This window comes from Lethenteron reissneri, chromosome 50, assembly GCF_015708825.2.
Source record: "Lethenteron reissneri isolate LAM-NWPU_2019-01 chromosome 50, ASM1570882v1, whole genome shotgun sequence".
In the NCBI taxonomy this organism is placed as follows: Eukaryota; Metazoa; Chordata; class Hyperoartia; order Petromyzontiformes; family Petromyzontidae; genus Lethenteron; species Lethenteron reissneri.
The window spans coordinates 1,978,221-1,999,114 of NC_083828.1; the positions used below are offsets into that span (position 1 = coordinate 1,978,221).

The following is a 20,894-nucleotide window of genomic DNA, read 5'->3' on the forward strand; positions in this document are numbered from 1 at the left end:
GCATACACATAGCCTATATACAGCATACACACAGTATACACACAGCATATATACAGCATACACATAGCATATATACAGCATACACACAGCATACACACAGCATATATACAGCATACACACAGCATACATACAGCATACACATAGCATACACACATCATATATACAGCATACACACAGCATACACACAGCATACACACAGCATACACACATTATACACACAATATACACACAGCACACACGCAGCATATATACACATACATACAGCATACACACAGCATACACACAGCATACACACATCATATATACAGCATACACACATCATACACACAGCATACACATAGCATATATACAGCATACACACAGCATAGACACAGTGTATATACAACATACACATAGCATACATACAGCATACACATAGCCTATATACAGCATACACACAGTATACACACAGCATATATACAGCATACACACAGCATACATACAGCATACACATAGCATACACACATCATATATACAGCATACACACAGCATACACACAGCATACACACAGCATACACACATTATACACACAATATACACACAGCACACACGCAGCATATATACACATACATACAGCATACACACAGCATACACACAGCATACACACATCATATATACAGCATACACACAGCATACACACTGCATACACACATCATATATACAGCATACACACATCATACACACAGCATACACATAGCATATATACAGCATACACACAGGATACACACGGCATACACACAGCATACATACACACAGCATACACACAGTACACCATACCTACACAGTACACCATACACACACAGTACACCATACCTTCAAAGTGTACCATACACGCACACATTAGCACCGCACTAATCACTCCACTCACCACTACTGGCAGGTCCTCACCACTCACTCACCATCCCACTGGCTGTGCTCAACACTCACCACTGCTCACCACTCACCACTGCTCACCAATTGCTCGCGCTCACCAACTCACCACCTCCTCACCACCGCTCACCTTTGCTGTTGCCGTCCGGTCCGCGCAGGATGGTGCACTCCTCGATGGAGCCGAACGCCTCAAACATCCTCCTCACCTCCTCCTCGGCCTGCTGCTTGCTCAGCATGCCCACGAACAGCTTGCGGTCTGGACACAGGCGACACACGAGGTGACCAACACACACCGCTGATGGGGGGGGCTAATGGTGCACAAACACCACGCCCGGCCGCCTTTGTCTCCCCACCGCCGATGTTTTATTACACACCGCAGGGCTCGTTTTATGGCTGAGTCGACCTTAAGGGAGAGAGGGAGGGAGGACCACTGGCAGGACCGGTTGAGATATTCGCCGCTGTTTTTATTTGTCGTGAGCCCACGAGTCGAACTCAAAGTCCGGGTTCGGAGCGCGCGGTGCGCGAATCGCTGCGCCACCGCTCCCCCAAGGGTCACGCGCGCGCGTGCCCGGAGTGCCGAGTGGCCCCGGGGCGACCTCCAGTGGCGAGCCTGGCCCAGCTGACGCGCGGGGAGGGGGCCCCGTACACAGAGTCACCCCGACCCCCCAAACACGCGACGTTGAGCATCCTGGGGCTCGTGCACTCCACCCACACTCCACCCTCACACTCCACCCTCCTCACACTCCACCCTCCTCACACTCCACCCTCCTCACACTCCACCCTCACACTCCACCCTCACACTCATCACACTCCACCCACACACCTCATCACACTCCACCCTCACACTCCACCCACGCCCCTCCTCACACTCCACCTTCACACTCCACCCTCACACTCCACCCTCACACTCCACCCTCACACCTCATCACACTCCACCCTCCTCACACTCCACCCTCACACTCCACCCTCCTCACACTCCACCCTCCTCACACTCCACCCTCCTCACACTCCACCCTCACACTCCACCCTCACACTCCACCCACGCCCCTCCTCACACTACACCCTCACACTCCACCCTCACACCTCATCACACTCCACCCACACACCTCATCACACTCCACCCTCACACCTCATCACACTCCACCCTCACACTTCACCCTCACACTCCACCCTCACACTCCACCTACGCCCCTCCTCACACTCCACCCTCACACTCCACCCTCCTCACACTCCACCCTCACACCTCCTCATACTCCACCCTCATACCTCATCACACTCCACCCTCCTCATACTCCACCCTCACACCTCCTCACACTGCACCCACTCCACCCTCACACCTCATCACACTCCCCTCCTCACACTCCACCCTCCTCACCCTCACCACCTCAGCACACCTCCTCACACTCCACCCTCACACTCCACCCTCACACTCCACCCTCACACTCCACCCTCACACTCCCCTCCTCACCCTCACCACCTCAGCACACCTCCTCACACTCCACCCTCACACTCCACCCTCACACTCCCCTCCTCACCCTCACCACCTCAGCACACCTCCTCACACTCCACCCTCACACTCCACCCTCACACTCCCCTCCTCACCCTCACCACCTCAGCACACCTCCTCACACTCCACCCTCACACTCCACCCTCACACTCCACCCTCACACTCCCCTCCTCACCCTCACCACCTCAGCACACCTCCTCACACTCCACCCTCACACTCCACCCTCACACTCCACCCTCACACTCCACCCTCACACTCCCCTCCTCACCCTCACCACCTCAGCACACCTCCTCACACTCCACCCTCACACTCCACCCTCACACTCCCCTCCTCACCCTCACCACCTCAGCACACCTCCTCACACTCCACCCTCACACTCCACCCTCACACTCCACCCTCACACTCCCCTCCTCACCCTCACCACCTCAGCACACCTCCTCACACTCCACCCTCACACTCCCCTCCTCACCCTCACCACCTCAGCACACCTCCTCACACTCGACCCTCACACTCCACCCTCACACTCCCCTCCTCACCCTCACCACCTCAGCACACCTCCTCACACTCCACCCTCACACTCCACCCTCACACTCCACCCTCACACTCCACCCTCACACTCCCCTCCTCACCCTCACCACCTCAGCACACCTCCTCAACCTCCACCCTCACACTCTACCCTCACACTCCACCTCACACTCCACCCTCACACTCCCCTCCTCACCCTCACCACCTCAGCACACCTCCTCACACTCCACCCTCACACTCCACCCTCACACTCCCCTCCTCACCCTCACCACCTCAGCACACCTCCTCACACTCCACCCTCACACTCCACCCTCACACTCCACCCTCAAACTCCCCTCCTCACCCTCACCACCTCAGCACACCTCCTCACACTCCACCCTCACACTCCCCTCCTCACCCTCACCACCTCAGCACACCTCCTCACACTCCACCCTCACACTCCACCCTCACACTCCCCTCCTCACCCTCACCACCTCAGCACACCTCCTCACACTCCACCCTCACACTCCACCCTCACACTCCACCCTCACACTCCACCCTCACACTCCCCTCCTCACCCTCACCACCTCAGCACACCTCCTCACACTCCACCCTCACACTCCACCCTCACACTCCCCTCCTCACCCTCACCACCTCAGCACACCTCCTCACACTCCACCCTCACACTCCACCCTCACACTCCCCTCCTCACCCTCACCACCTCAGCACACCTCCTCACACTCCACCCTCACACTCCCCTCCTCACCCTCACCACCTCAGCACACCTCCTCACACTCCACCCTCACACTCCACCCTCACACTCCACCCTCACACTCCACCCTCCTCACCCTCACCACCTCAGCACACCTCCTCACACTCCACCCTCACACTCCCCTCCTCACCCTCACCACCTCAGCACACCTCCTCACACTCCACCCTCACACTCCACCCTCACACTCCACCCTCACACTCCACCCTCCTCACCCTCACCACCTCACCCTTCTACCGAGGACCCTCATCTTCCTCACATCTGACACGGTTCCCCGATTTCCCGTTGCCATGGAAACGGCTCACTCCCGCTGCCTCCCGGCCCAGTTACCATGGCAACAGCACCGTTACCATGGTAACCAAACAAGCACAGCATCTGCTCCATTGCATAAGAAGGCGGGGCAAGGATACGCTCACCACTAATACTAAAACTCACCATTCACTGCTCACCAATACTCACTACATTCACCATCAACAATTACTGCTCACCAATACTAATCACTTCACGAATACTCACCACTCACCCACTCACCAACACTCACCAATACTCACCATTAACCACTCACCAACACTCACAAATCTCACCATTCACCACTCACCAACATTCACCAATACTCACCATTCACCACTCCCCAACACTCACCAATACTCACCATTCACCACTCACCAACACTCACCAATACTCACCATTCACCACTCACCAACACTCACCAATACTCACCATACACCACTCACCAACACTCACCAATACTCACCATTCACCGCTCACCAACATTCACCAATACTCACCATTCACCACTCCTCAACACTCACCAATACTCACCATTCACCACTCACCAACACTCACCAATACTCACCATTCACCACTCACCAACACTCACCAATACTCACCATTCACCACTCACCAACACTCACCAATACTCACCATTCACCAATACTCATCATTCACCACTCACCAACACTCACCATTCACCACTCACCAATACTCACCACTCGCCACTCACCAACACTCACCAATCGTCTCTGCTCGCCACTCACCAAGGAAGGGAGGGAGAGGCGTGCAGTCCGCTCACCCCGTACCCTCACCCCCCGGGGCCCTCACCCCCCCCCCCCCCATACCTCACTCATAAACCACAATTGACGAGTTCGTTATCATGAAGAGGTGCATTGATGTGGGCGACGAGGTGAGTAAGGAGGTATGGGTGAGGCGAAATATATGAGGCTTGACGAGGTTGGACGTGGGGAGGAGGTGAGTGGGAAGGTGGGCGAGGCGAGTTTGGTGAGTCGTGGTGAGTGACGAGGGGTGGGAACAAGGTTTGCGTCGCGGTGGGTGAATGGCGATGTGAGGAGGGGAGTGGTGAGGTGGAGAATCTCACCTCCTCGGCTCTCGCTGTCTGCTGGCTTCACCTGGATGGGTCTGTTCATCTGCAAGGAGACGACAGCACGGGTCACGTAACACGCCACCTCGTATTTCCACTACCACACCGCCTCCCCCATCACCACCACCTCACCTTGCCACGTTATCACACCATCGCCCCTTTACACCACCTCCCCCATCACCACCACCACTACCTCATCACACCTCATCATCATCATCACACCAACTCATCACAACCCCATCATCACAGCTCACACCCAAGAGTGGTGAGGTGAATGCGGTGAGGGTGGTGAAGGTGTGGTTGTTTCTGAGTGGTTGCTGTGGTTGTGTTAGTGGTGTGGTTGTTGTTTGGTTGTGTTAGTGGTGTGGTGGTTGTGGTGATGTTAGTGGTTGTGTTATAGGTGTGGTTGTGTTATAGGTGTGGTTGTGTTAGTGGTGTGGTTGTTGTTGTTGTTCGTGGTGGTGGTTGTTGTTGTTGTGGTTGCGGCTCGCGTCTATGTGATTATAAATCCCGATCAGCAAGTGGCTCCTTAATCCGCGGCGGGGGGGGGGGGCGGACGGCATGGGGGGGGGGGATTAAACCACGACTCTGATGGATATTAATCCAGCTCCCTCACCCCCTCACCTCTCACTCCACCATCCCTCACTCCACCATCCCTCACATCCCCACCCTCACTCCACCACCCCTCACCCCACCACCCCTCACCCCACCACCCCTCACTCCACCACCCCTCACTCCACCACCCCTCACCCCACCACCCCTCACTCCACCACCCCTCACTCCACCACCCCTCACCCCACCACCCCTCACTCCACCACCCCTCACCCCACCACCCCTCACTCCACCACCCCTCATCTCACCACCCTTCACTCCACCCTCCCTCACTCCACCACCCTCACCTCACCAGCCCTCACTCCACCACCCCTCATCTCACCACCCCTCACTCCACCACCCCTCACCCCACCACCCCTCACTCCACCACCCCTCACCGCTCACCCCTCACCCCTCACCTGACCATCCCTAACTCCACCACCCCTCACTCCACCACCCCTCACCCCACCACCCCTCACTCCACCACCCCTCATCTCACCACCCCTCACTCCACCACCCCTCACTCCACCCACCCCTCACCGCTCACCCCCTCACCCCTCACCTGACCATCCCTAACTCCACCACCCCTCACTCCACCACCCTCACCCCACCACCCCCCACTCCACCACCCCTCACCTCACCAGCCCTCACTCCACCACCCCTCATCTCACCACCCCTCACTCCACCACCCCTCACTGCTCACCCCTCACCTGACCATCCCTAACTCCACCACCCCTCATTCCAACCACCCTCCCTCACTCCACCACCCTCACCGCTCACCCCTCACCTGACCATCCCTCACTCAACCACCCCCTCACTCCACCACCCCTCACTCCACCACCCCTCACCCCCACCCCACCCCTCACCCCACCACCCCTCCCCTCACCACCCCTCACTCCACCACCCCTCACCCCACCACCCCTCACCCTACCACCCCTCCCCTCACCACCCCTCACTCCAACACCCCGAACCCCACCACCCCACCACCCCTCCCCTCACCACCCCTCACTCCACCACCCCTCACCCCACCACCCCTCACCTCACCACCCCTCCCCTCACCATCCCTCACTCCACCACCCCTCACTCCACCACCCCTCACCCCACCACCCCTCACCCCACCACCCCTCCCCTCACCACCCCTCACTCCACCACCCCTCACCCCACCACCCCACCACCCCTCCCCTCACCACCCCTCACTCCACCACCCCTCACCCCACCACCCCACCACCCCTCCCCTCACCACCCTCACTCCACCACCCCTCACCCCACCACCCCCTCACCCCACCACCCCTCCCTCACCACCCCTCACTCCACCACCCCTCACCCCACCACCCCACCACCCCTCCCCTCACCACCCCTCACTCCACCACCCCTCACCCCACCACCCCTCACCTCACCACCCCTCCCCTCACCATCCCTCACTCCACCACCCCTCACTCCACCACCCCTCACTCCACCACCCCTCCCCTCACCACCCCTCACTCCACCATCCCTCAACTCCACCACCCCTCACTCCCACCCACCCCCTCACCCCACCACCCCTCACTCCACCACCCCTCACTCCACCACCCCCTCACCCCACCACCCCTCACTCCACCATCCCTCACTCCACCACCCCTCACTCCACCACCCCTCACCCCATCATCCCTCACCTCACCATCCTTCACCCCCCACCCCTCACCCCCACCCCTCACCCCTCACCCCATCATCCCTCATCTCACCATCCATCACCCACCATCCTTCACCCCCCACCCCTTACACCCCTCACTGACCCCTCCATCCCCACCCCCCTGTTTCTCATCTCCCTCCAACTCCTCCCATGTCTCCCAATACCCCCTCTTCTGCTATCTCTGCATCTTCCCCTTCTCCCCCCTCTCTCTCCCTCCGAAGAACCCCACCGCACAAACCCGCCCCCTGAGGCTGTAATGACCCTGAAATTGACTTAGAATGAGGCGCGACTGGTTTACCCCACTACCCCCAACCTTGTTAACCTCACCACCCCCTCACCACAGCTACCTCACCACCCCCCTCACCACAGATAACCTCACCACCCCCCTCACCACAGCTACCTCACCATCCTCCTCACCACAGCTACCTCACCACCCCCCTCACCACAGATAACCTCACCACAGCTAACCTCACCACCCCCTCACCACAGCTAACCTCACCACCCCCCTCACCACAGATAACCTCACCACCCCCCTCACCACAGCTAACCTCACCACCCCCCTCACCACAGCTAACCTCACCACCCCCTCACCACAGCTAACCTCACCACCTCCCTCACCACAGATAACCTCACCACCCCCCTCACCACAGATAACCTCACCACCCCCCTCACCACAGCTAACCTCACCACCCCCTCACCACAGCTAACCTCACCACCTCCCTCACCACAGATAACCTCACCACCCCCCTCACCACAGATAACCTCACCACCCCCCTCACCACAGCTAACCTCACCACCCCCCTCACCACAGCTAACCTCACCACCCCCTCACCACAGCTAACCTCACCACCCCCCTCACCACAGATAACCTCACCACCTCCCTCACCACAGATAACCTCACCACCCCCTCTCACCACAGCTAACCTCACCACCCCCCTCACCACAGATAACCTCACCACCTCCCTCACCACAGATAACCTCACCACCCCCCTCACCACAGATAACCTCACCACCCCCCTCACCACAGATAACCTCACCACCCCCCTCACCACAGATAACCTCACCACCCCCCTCACCACAGCTAACCTCACCACCCCCCTCACCACAGCTAACCTCACCACCCCCTCACCACAGCTAACCTCACCACCCCCTCACCACAGCTACCTACAGCTACCTCACCACCCCCCTCACCACAGATAACCTCACCACCCCCCTCACCACAGCTAACCTCACCACCCCCCTCACCACAGATAACCTCACCACCCCCCTCACCACAAATAACCTCACCACCCCCCTCACCACAGCTAACCTCACCACCCCATCACCACAGCTAACCTCACCACCTCCCTCACCACAGCTAACCTCACCACCCCCCTCACCACAGCTAACCTCACCACCCCATCACCACAGCTAACCTCACCACCCCCCTCACCACAGATAACCTCACCACCCCCCTCACCACAGATAACCTCACCACCTCCCTCACCACAGATAACCTCACCACCCCCCTCACCACAGCTAACCTCACCACCCCCTCACCACAGCTAACCTCACCACCCTCCTCACCACAGATAACCTCACCACCCCCTCACCACAGATAACCTCACCACAGATAAACTCACCACCCCCCTCACCACAGATAACCTCACCACCCCCCTCACCACAGCTAACCTCACCACCTCCCTCACCACAGATAACCTCACCACCTCCCTCACCACAGATAACCTCACCACCCCCCTCACCACAGCTAACCTCACCACCCCCCTCACCACAGCTAACCTCACCACTTCCTCGCCACAGATAACCTCACCACCCCCTCACCACAGATAGCCTCACCACCCCCCTCACCACAGATAACCTCACCACTTCCTCACCACAGATAACCTCACCACCCCCCTCACCACAGATAACCTCACCACCCCCTCACCACAGATAGCCTCACCACCCCCCTCACCACAGATAACCTCACCACTTCCTCACCACGCTAACCACACCACACTCACCACGTTTACCACAACACACTCCTTCACCACACTAACCACATTACCTCACTACGCTTACAACACCACTCTCTCACGACACTAACTACACCAAACTCCCTCAACCACGCTTACCACACACACTCCCTCACCACACCGCCTCACCACATTCACCACTCCCTCACCACGCTAACCACATCACTCCCTGACCAGACTTACCACACACACACACTCCCTCACTACACCGCCTCACCACACTGACCAAACCGCCCCTCTCACCTACGCTCACCACTCCACACTTACACCTCACCCACATTCTACCCCTCGCTCCGCCATCTCCCTCCCCCTTATCCCGCCCGGTCCCCCCCCCCGTTCACCCCCTTCCCGTTCACTCTCCTCCCCCCCCCGTTCACCCTCCCCCCCGTTCACTCTCCTCCCCCCGTTCACCCCCCCCCGTTCACCCCCCCCCGTTCACCCCCCCCCGTTCACCTCCCCCCGTTCACCCCCCCCGTTCACCCCCCCCGTTCACCCCCCCCCGTTCACCCCCCCCGTTCACCCCCCCCGTTCACCCCCCCCGTTCACCCCCCCCGTTCACCTCCCCCTCCCCCCGTTCACCCCCCCCGTTCACCCCCCCCGTTCACCCCCCCCCCCCGTTCACCCCCCGTGTTCACCCCCTCCCCATTTCCCCACCCCCCCGTCCCCTCCTCCATCTCTCCCCCTCCCCTCCCCTCTTAATTTGCTTCTCTCCGCCCCGCAGCGCCCCCATGATCGCCCCACCCGGTTTCCATGGCGACAGTCGTGCGCGCACACGTGACCGCGCAAGGCAATGAGCGGGGTGTAGCGAGGGGGGAGGGGAGTGGGGGGATGGGCCCCCCTGCATCCCCCCCCTTCACTCCCACTCGCCCCGCCACTCGCCCACTCCCCTCCCCCTGCACTGCGCATGCGCAGACTGCTAATGTAGAGTTCGCATCGCAGCCTCGGCCGTGGGAACGTGGAGTCGCGTGGGGAGCGGAAGGGGGGGGGGGTGAGGGCGGGGTGGGGGTCACGTGACGCCCCGGGTTATTTTTATCTGGAGGCGCCACCGCGGCTGCCGAGATAACACAGCCGTCTCCATGGCAACCGTACCCGCTATCGCCATGGCAACCGCAGCACGCTGCCATGGCAACGGCGGGAGACGTTGCCGTGGCGACGGCGTGCAGTGGGCCGGCACATGAGCCATCACGACACCCCCGCCCCCCATCCACACTCATTGCTACACCTATCACAACACCCATCACAACACCCCATCACTACAGACATGACAACAGCCATCACGACACACACATCACCCATCAACGTCCAATCACTACCGCCATCACGCTGCACCCCGTCACTCGCCCCTGCAAGCTGTGTTCCTGTTGCCCCAGCCGCCGTCACATCCAATCAGGCACACTCACCCCTCACTCGCCCACCTGCACTCACCCCTCACTCGCCCATCCTCACTCGCCCACCTGCACTCACCCCTCACTCGCCCACCTGCACTCACCCCTCACTCGCGCCCCCTCACTCGCCCACCTGCACTCACCCCTCACTCGCCCATCCTCACTCGCCCACCTGCACTCACCCCTCACTCGCCCACCTGCACTCACCCCGCTCCCTCACTCGCCCACCTGCACTCACCCCTCACTCGCGCCCCCTCACCCGCCCACCTGCACTCACCCCTCACTCGCGCCCCCTCACCCGCCCACCTGCACTCACCCCTCACTCGCCCACCTGCACTCACCCCTCACTCGCGCCCCCTCACTCGCCCACCTGCACTCACTCCTCACCCCGCTCCCTCACTCGACCACCTGCACTCACCCCTCACTCGCGCCCCCTCACCCGCCCACCTGCACTCACCCCTCACCCGCGCCCCCTCACTCGCCCACCTGCACTCACTCCTCACCCCGCCCCCTCACTCGCCCACCTGCACTCACCCCTCACCCGCGCCCCCTCACTCGCCCACCTGCACTCACCCCTCACTCGCGCCCCCTCACTCGCGCACCTGCACTCACCCCTCACTCGCGCCCCCTCACTCGCCCACCTGCACTCACCCCTCACTCGCGCCCCCTCACTCGCCCACCTGCACTCACTCCTCACTCGCGCCCCCTCACTCGCCCACCTGCACTCACCCCTCACTCGCGCCCCCTCACTCGCCCACCTGCACTCACCCCTCACTCGCGCCCCCTCACTCGCGCACCTGCACTCACCCCTCACTCGCGCCCCCTCACTCGCCCACCTGCACTCACCCCTCACTCGCGCCCCCTCACTCGCGCACCTGCACTCACTCCTCACTCGCGCCCCCTCACTCGCCCACCTGCACTCACCCCTCACTCGCGCCCCCTCACTCGCCCACCTGCACTCACCCCTCACTCGCGCCCCCTCACTCGCGCACCTGCACTCACCCCTCACTCGCGCCCCCTCACTCGCCCACCTGCACTCACCCCTCACTCGCGCCCCCTCACTCGCCCACCTGCACTCACCCCTCACTCGCGCCCCCTCACCCGCCCACCTGCACTCACCCCTCACTCGCGCCCCCTCACTCGCGCACCTGCACTTACTCCTCACCCCGCTTCCTCACTCGACCACCTGCACTCACCCCTCACTCGCGCCCCCTCACCCGCCCACCTGCACGCACCCCTCACTCGCCCACCTGCACTCACCCCTCACCCGCGCCCCCTCACCCGCCCACCTGCACTCACCCCTCACTCGCGCCCCCTCACCCGCCCACCTGCACTCACTCCTCACCCCGCTCCCTCACTCGCCCACCTGCACTCACCCCTCACTCGCGCCCCCTCACTCGCGCACCTGCACTCACCCCTCACTCGCGCCCCCTCACCCGCCCACCTGCACTCACTCCTCACCCCGCTCCCTCGTCCAGCCACCCTCGAGGCACTCATCCCGATCTCTCAGCCCTCCCCCATTCCCCCTCATCCCTCCACCCGCACCTTCACACAGAACCCCGTATGTACACGTGTGTGTGTGCACGTGTTGATGTGTACACACGCGTGATTGTGTGTACACGTGTGTGTGTGTGTGCACGTGTTGATGTGTACACACGCGTGATTGTGTGTACACGTGTGTGTGTGTGCACGTGTTGATGTGTACACACGCGTGATTGTGTGTACACGTGTGAGCATGTGTGCGCGTATACGTGAGCCTGCGTGTGTACACGCATTTACACATACATGTACATGCGCAGGGTACACGCGCAGGATCACGCGTGTACACGTGTGTGTACACGTATGTGTACACGTGTGAGCAGCTTGTGAGTGTACTCGTGTGAGCCTGCGCGTGTACACGTGTGAGCTTGTGTGTGTACACATGTGTGCCTGTGCGTGTGTGCATACACGTGTAGAGAGAGTAGGTTTCTCCATCGCGTAATACTTGTAACTCTGGATCACGGAGAGAGTGGAAGGGATTGGAGCTCGGGTTGGGGATAGGGGTTAGGTGATAGGGTTTGGGGTCGTCGTTAGAGTCAGGGCTGGGTTTGGGTCTTGGTTCGAGTTAGGGCTAGGCTTTGGGTTATGATGATGATATGGCGGTCAGGGTTAACGTCAGATGTATCTTGCTTTTGATTGGATCTAGTCGGGTTATGGTATTGGGTTAGCGTTAGGGTTAGGGCGAGGTTTCGGGCTGGGGGTGTGGGTCGGAGGTAGTCAGCCACGTGACCGCACGCACACACAATCACACACAAAGATCCCCCGTATAGACTTCACGTACTTTTGGGACAAGTGCTGTTAGCGAGCACCTCCGAAGGCCGGCACGGAACACGAGCGGATGGGTGGCCAACACCACGCCCGACCGCCTTTGTCTCCCCAGTGCTGATGTTTACACACCGCACTCGGTACTCATCTGAGTCGACCTAGGGGAGGCTCAGGACCGGTTCAGATAATCGTCACTGGTGTGGACCGTGATCGGGAATCGAACCCGGGTCAGTGGCTGTGTTCGTGGCGCAGCGCAGCGCTAAGCCGCTCCCAACACAAAGACAAAGACAGATCCCCCGTATATCCTGATCAGACTGTTGGGGCAAGTGGCGAGCACATCGGGCGAGGGGGTGTATGGCCAGCACCACACCCGACCGCCTTTGTCTCCCGAGTGACGATGTACTCACACGATCGTGTTGTTTGCAAGCGCTATTGCCGTGCGGCCACAGTCAGTGGATGTGCGGGGAGCGGTAGTGTAGAGGTTAGTGCGCTGCGATACGAACCCGGCGACTCGTATTCGATTCCCGCTCATGACAAATAACAGTGGCGAATATTTGAACTGGTCCTGGGCATCCTCTAAGGTCGACTCAGCCACAAATTAATACCTGGTACGGCGTGTAAACATCAGCACTTGGGAGACAAAGGCGGCCAGGCGGAGTGTTGGCCACCTACCGCCTCGTGTTTTCTGTGCCGACCTTCATCGGTACTCGCTAACAGCCCTTGCCCCAATGGTCTGTTAAGGTTATTCGGGGGATCTTTGGCTGTGTGTGTGGGGTTGGTCACACACACGACCTTAACAGATGCTCACTGGGAGAACCCGCCTCTCCCCCCCCCCACCGACGCCCTTTCCACATCTTGCCGATTGCTCAACGGCTACGAATATTTACGTAACTATTCATATAGTTACGTATGTAGCTATTCATGTCGTTAAATCTGTTCATTAGCAAACGATTGAAACATTTCATTAAGGTACAGAGCACAGTCGTCCACTCTTAATCACTATGTCTGTGGTCTCTCTATGTACGATGAGGAAGGGCCATTTCCCGAAACGTCGCTTATCCTTTTTTGTTTCCTTTCAAGGCCGCGCACAAAAGTGTTATTTACTAGTTCTTGTTGTTGTTGTTTGTTCATTGTGCTTGTGCACCTACTGCCAACGCAGCAGTAGCAGCATCGCCAGGTAATGTGTAACCTGTGTCTGTGTGTTTATCTCAATGTAAAAATATACCAGACGTGTATGCCTATATCTATGTGAGCGTGTGACTGTGTGTACACGCGGTGGCGGTCCTGGGTCGACTCAGCCTTAAACGAATACCTGGTGCGGTGTGTAAACATCGCCACAGGGGAGACAAAGGCGGTCTGGCGTGGTCCTGGCCACCCACCCCCTCGTGTACCGTTCCGGCCTTCATAGGTGCTCGCAAACAGCACTTGCCCCTACAGTCTGTTAAGGCTACACGGGGGATCTTTTTGTGTTTGTGTGTGTACGTGTTTGCATGGGGAGGGGTGCCGTAGTGGTCAGCGCACTGCGAGTTGGCGATTCCCGCTCATGCCGATAACAGTGGAAAATATTTGAACCGGTCCTAGGACTCCCCTAGGTCGACTCAGACTTAAATGAATACCTGGTGTGGTTTGTAAACATCAGTCACTGGGGAGAGACAAAGGCGGCCGGGGGTGATGCTTACCTACTGGTCAACCTACCCCATCGTGTGCCGTGCAGGCCTTCGTAGGCGCTCGCTAACAGCACTTGCCTGCGCAAGGCTACCCGGGGGATATTTGTCTGTGTGTGCGCGCGTGTGTCCGTGTGTTGTGCACGTATCTAATAGCTGTAGACGATCGGCGCTAATTGAATTATGTAAATTCTAATGATGTTCTAGAATGGCTAGAGAGGCGCTATTTGGCACAAATATACTCGGGTCTGTGCGGCTGATTGGGTTGACTCGCAGTGCCGCTCAGGCTAGAGGGGCAGCACATTCCTCCACGTCTCGCAGTAAACACAACTACACCATCCCTGGAGCCGATACGTGACTGGCAACCATTGTCGTAACGAGAGGGATACTGTGTGTGGTGTGCCGGGTGGGCGGACACGTTTCGGCTCGCCGAGCATTCCCCAGACGGTCCCGGCTGAAGCGAATCCCTGCCCCGCATCATCAATGAACCCAAGTAAATCGCCTTCCATGGAGCAGTACACGTGCGTGTGTGTGCCCCTGTGTGTCAGTGTGTGTCTCTCTGTATGCATTTATTGCGGGGAGCGGTGGCGTAGTGGTTGGCGCACTGCGCTACGAACCCGGCGAACCGAGTCCGATTCCCCGCGCTTGGCCAACATCGCTGATAAATATCTGAACCAGTCTTGAGCCTCTCTTAAGTCGGCTCAGCCTTAAATGAGTGCTTGGTCCAGTGTGTACACATCCACCACTGGGAATAATCATAGTTGCTCGCTCACAGCACTTGCCCCAACAGTCCCTTAAGGCTATACAGATGACCTTTGTATTCAAATCGGTGTGTGTGCATATATGTGTCGAGATATATTTATTTTGTGTTTATTTATGTATATTTGTGTACGTATGGTTATGTCTGTGTGTGTGTGTATGTGTATTTATGTCTAGGTTTTGTGTGTCTATATGTTATGTATATGTGTACGTCTCTGTGAATGTATGTTGATATATTTCGGTATGTATGTGTGTATTTGTGAGATTACCCATATATTCATCAACGTGTAGGACTGTGTATATATGTGCATCTGCGCTTGTGTTTATGTATATCTGTGTATGCATATGTGTACTGTATATGGGTATGTATGTGCGCTTATATGTATGTACAGTATCTGTTTGGGGAGCGGTGGCGCAAAGGTTAGCGCACTGTGTTTATAATCCAGCGACCACTAGTTCGATTCCCGCTCACAGCCAAAATCAGTGACGACTATTTAAATCGATCCTGGATTGTCTCAAGGTCAATGCAGCCCTAAATGAGTACTTGGTGTGGTGTGTAAACATCACCACTGTGGGGAGACAAAGGCAGCCGGGCGTAATGCTGGACACACCACTACCAGCGGGCGTGCCGTGCCGCCCTTCATAGGTGCTACTCGCTATCAGCACTCGCCCAAAATACTGTTAAGTCTATAAGGTTGATCTTTGTAAACACGCGTGGTAGTGTACACGTGGGGAGCGGTCGTGTAGCGGTTAGCGCGCTGCGCTACGAACCCAGTAACCCGAATTCGATTTCTGCTCACGGCCACCAATACCAGTGCCGCTTATCTGAACCAGTCTTAGGCCCTCCCCTAGATCGACTCAGCCTCAAATGAGTAGCCGGTGCGATGTGCAGTAAAGTATCACCACTAGAGAGAGACGAAGACGGCCGGGTGTGGTGCTGGCCACCAAACCCCCCTCGTATGCCGTGCCTTCATGGGTGCGAGATTATTTTCATTATTTTTCTGCTATAAATTTCTACACGATAAGCTATCATCTATGGCCAGGTCTCTTCTGAAAAACAAGTTAATACCGCAACGGGATTACCTGGTAAGGTAAAACATAGTTGAGTTTTATTTGTCTTCATTTTTAAGTGATTTATTTACCTTCCCTATACTTTGCACTCGTGTCGTGTTTTTGCATTGTTTGTTGTTTTGAACGTGCTGACCCGCCCCTACTGGACATCTGTGCACAAGAGCTTTATGGCTCATCGGATTCCTCCTGCAGCATGAATAAATATTCTGATTCTGATACAAGCGTGTGCGCGAGGGAGCGAGCGTCTCCTTCTCACCCCCGGCAGTGTCTTCTGCTCGTGCAGGGCGCTCTGAGCCTTGAGAGCCGAGTCCCGCGCGCAGTACGTGAGGAAGGCGCAGCCTGCACTCGCACACGGACGAGGAGGGGGTGACGAGGTGGGCCCTCGTGAAGCGGCTGGCTTGGGCTTGTTGCGGACGAGTGACGACCTTTGACGGATGATGAGATTATGATGAGGTTGACGGTGACGATGGATGGTGACGGCGGCGGCTAGCGGACGATGGCAGCGGCGATGAGGTGACAGTGTGTCCCACCACGCACGCACGCGCCTCGTCACACCCCGTCACACCTCGTCGTCGTCACACCACCGAAAAACGCGCGCCGCTCGGCGAAGCCCTCCCCCCAACGGCTTCCACGAGGGCATGGAAGGGGTGGGGGGTATAATGCAACGAGGCACGGGGGGCACGTAGGGGGGGGGCATGTGGTGGGGGAGGGGGGGAAGAGGCCACGCGGCAGCGAGAAGCGCGAAGCGAGAGGCGCTGTCTACTTCAGCACCAGCCACGGGGCTCGGGGCGCTGTCCAATTCAGCACCACGGCCACCATCGCCACCACCCCGCCTCCTCGCACCCCCGCGCGCCTCGCTCCCTCGCCCACGCTGCCTGTTACCGCGCCGCCGGCTGCTGCTGCTGTTGTTGACACTGCTGCTGCTGCTGTTGCTGCTGCTGCTGCCGCCATCGCGGCGCAAGAAGCCGAGAGGAGGCAGCAGCGCTCGGGGTTCGTTGAGCGCGACGCGCGTGCTTTGTGCGACTGGGGAGCGCGGTGCGAGTGAGGCGAGCGAGGCACCCTCTCCTCCTCGTCCTCCTCGTCCTCCTCCTCACCTTTGTGCATGCCCGTGAAGCGGTCCTTGAGGACGGTGAGCTCGTAGATCTTGCCGAACTCCTCGAAGAGCGGCTTCAGGTCCTTCTCCTCCAGGTTGCGCGGGATTTGGCCGATGAAGAGTTTGATGGCGTCCTGGTCTTTCATGGGGATCGTGTTGTGCCCGTGGCTCAGGCCGTTGACGGGGCCGTGTACGCTGCCGATGCTGCTGCTGCTGCCGCCGCTGCTGCTGATGCCGCCGCCGCCGTTGTTGACGCCGCCGTTGTCCGGGCCCAGCCCGTTGCTCAGCGAGGCCATCTTTGCTCCGCCGCCCCTTTCGCTCTCGGCGGCAGCGGCGGCGGCGGTGACGTCAGGCGCCGTGCGGGGAGACGTCACGCGTCGCGCGCGTGAGAGGGAGGGAGGGAGAGCGATGGGAGAGCGAGAGAGAGGGAGGGAATGAGAGGGGGTGGAGGGGGCGCGTGGGGAGAGTGTAGGGGAGAGCAGGAAAGGGGAAGGGAGAGCGTAGCGAGGGATAGCGTGGGGGGGGCAGGAAGAGTGGGGGGCAGGGACAGCGAGAGCGCGGGGAACAGCAGGAGGAGAGAGAAAAGAGAGAGAGAGAGCGCAGCGGAGAGAACGAGAATGCGAGGGAGAGATGAGGAGAGCGAGTGGGGAAGCGCAGAGGATAGAAGCAAAGAGCACGGGGGAGAGAAGGGGAGTGCGAAAGAGTGCGAGGGAGAGTGGTGGAGGGAAGAGGAGAGCGAGGGAGAGTGCGGGAGAGACAGGGAGGAGAGAGCGAGGGCGCGGGGAAGGAGGGATGATCACTGGAAAGAAAGAGGGGAGCTGTAAAGAGGAGGGGAAATAGGGACGGGGGGGGGTAATGAGAGAGGACAGACGAAGCGACAGAGAGGGGGGAGGGGGAGAGAGAGATCGGTGAAAAGGGAGAGGATAGTGGAGGGGAGGAGGTGAGGGCGGAGAAAGCGTGGAGCGAAAGAGAGTGGAGGAGGGGGAGGAGGGAAGGGGTGGGGAAAGGGCAGGGAGGGTGGGGGGGAAGGAGGGGGATATGAGAGGAGCGCGCTGTATAAACGCGTGTGTGGGCAGGAGGAGAGGAGTGAGATGAGACGGTGAGGTGAGAGCGGAGAGCCACAGGGCCGTGAGGGAGACCTGAGCCGGAGGAAGGGGTGAGCCGAGTCAGAGAAACAGAGACGCGGGGAAACAGGGAGATACAAAGGTGGGGGGGGGGGGTAAGGGAATCATGGAGGCAAACAGGGAGACGGGGATGAGTGGCAGAGAGACAGATAGACGGGCGAACACAGGGACAGAGGGAGACAGAGAGACAGGGACGGAGAGAAGGGGCCTGGGGGGGGGGGGCAAGGAGGCAGTCTGTGTGATTTGCGTGATTGGTTGGGGGTTTTCGGGACAATGCGAAGTGTGAAATCGGTAGGGATGACGTTGGGGTTCGGGATAATGAATGGATTAGTTTTAGCGTTTAGCAGTAGGGGTAGCACTCGAGGTAGGGGTAGTGTCGGCTCAGGGGTAGGATTAGTGATGGCTGCAGTGTTGGGATTAAAGAGGGCAGAGTAGTTTCCTGCTCGAATGAGCAATGAAGGCGGTGTTCGTCTGTATACAAACCTGGGCCAGTGGTGGACATTCCATATTCACATGGCGGGGGCGAGTCTCTTCCACAGGACAACCACTTGTGACATCTACCCCCAAGGGACGACCCTCAACTGGGATCTGAACTCCTGATTGTGTAACCTCGCTCTGCTGTTCACCTACCTCGGTCGGAGTATTAGTGGTAGTGGTGTGGGCAGGGTTAGTGTTAGTGTAGGGTTAGTGGTGGGGGCAGTGTTAGGGATAGGTGTAGTGTTAGTGGTTAGGGTTAGTACTCTGTATAGTGTTAGGGATAGTGTGAGTGCAGGGCTAGTGGTTAAGGTTAACTGTTAGAGGTAGGAGCAGTGTTAGAGATAGGAGTGTTAGTGGTTAGTATTGTGGAAAGTGTGATGGATAGTGTTAGTGGAGGGATAGTGTTAGGGTTAGTAGTAGAGGTAGGGTAGTGTGACGGATAGTATTCGTGTAGGGTTCGTGGTTAAGGTTAGTGTTAGAGGTAGTGTTCGGCTTAGGATTAGTGTTTGTGGGTAGATGTAATGGAAGTGGTAGGGGTAGTGTTAGGAGCCATGTTGTTGTTATATGCGGGGTTGGTGAGGGTGTTCGTGCAGTATGAGTGTCTGTGTTTGCATTTGTTATCGGCCAGAACTCCTCCTCAACCCACGCTCCCCCGCCCCCTCTCTGGGGGGGGAGTGGAGGGAGCTGCCGAGCGGCCGGGCTGGCGGGAGCGACCGGACTGGAGTCCATAAATCCATTGGACTGGAGTGACCAGCCTGGAGTTACTTGATACAATGGGCGGCACTTTATCTGGGCTGGATTCTGGACTGGTTTATTATGATCTGGATTGATTGGACTCGACTTTTTCTGGACCGGGGTGAAATGGACTCGACTTTATCTGGACTAGGAGTATCTGGATTTGACTCCAGCTGGACTAAAACAAACACTGGACTGGAGTCTTTGCTGATCTGTTCCAGCTCCGGTGCTTTGCTCGAGGCTATGGCCTTCCGTGACGTCACTGGAGCGCGGTCACTCGGGCCGAGACGAGGCGCGACTCTTTTTGCGATCACGATGAGCGCCAGTGACGTCACCGCAGGCACGATAATTAACGAGGTGCATGATTGTAATGACGCGATCGATGACGCCGTTATCAATAAATCAATGAATGTGATTGCGTTGCCATGTGATGCTTCACGTGCCGGGGGTTATTGTGATTAATTAGGTAACTGTTAACCAGGTATAGCTGATGATGTGAGCAATGAGGCGATTGATGATGTTATGATATATTAAGGATGTGATAATGAGCTAATGGGTTAATTAGCAAATAGACTGGTTATAAATGTGATAAATTAGGCGATCGTTAATTGTAAAACAAACCCAGTTATATCAACATCAACTGCAACCTGATGATGGTGGTGGTGTGATAAGGATGATATGAATGATGATGATGGTGGTGATGGTGATGACAATTGTGACGACGACGGTAATCTACATCAGCCGACGCTTCGCGTAAACCACGTGTCTTGTGTGTAGCCACCCCCACTCTGAATCCCTCCCCGATCCCCGCCCCCTGTGAAAACAGCCGCTGCTCCGTGCAGCTCACTTCTGCTCGCTCATTCCTTCTCTCTTCCCTCCCCTCTCATCTTCGACATCTTGGCCAGGCCATTCCTTCCCCCCCCCTCCTCCTTCCTTCACG

General features: G+C 58.2%; 1 protein-coding gene across 7 annotated transcripts in view; it reads right to left on the reverse strand.

The window, feature by feature from the left end:
* The window catches only part of LOC133355068 (CUGBP Elav-like family member 4), a 41,122-nt gene extending 23,110 nt beyond the window's left edge, over window positions 1-18,012 (reverse strand). For 3 of the 7 annotated variants that reach the window (XM_061572351.1, XM_061572350.1, XM_061572349.1), the window contains exons 1-4: window positions 17,620-18,012; window positions 16,782-16,864; window positions 5,065-5,113; window positions 1,040-1,165 (exon numbers count right to left, since the gene is read on the reverse strand). In XM_061572351.1, coding sequence (XP_061428335.1) covers window positions 1,040-1,165; window positions 5,065-5,113; window positions 16,782-16,864; window positions 17,620-17,914 — 553 coding nt within the window. In that variant the 5' untranslated portion in view covers window positions 17,915-18,012. The remainder of the gene's footprint in view (window positions 1-1,039; window positions 1,166-5,064; window positions 5,114-16,781; window positions 16,865-17,619) is intronic. The other 4 variants (XR_009756658.1, XM_061572346.1, XM_061572347.1 and 1 more) reach the window with 2 other exon arrangements.
* Between the last annotated feature and the right edge of the window lie 2,882 nt (window positions 18,013-20,894).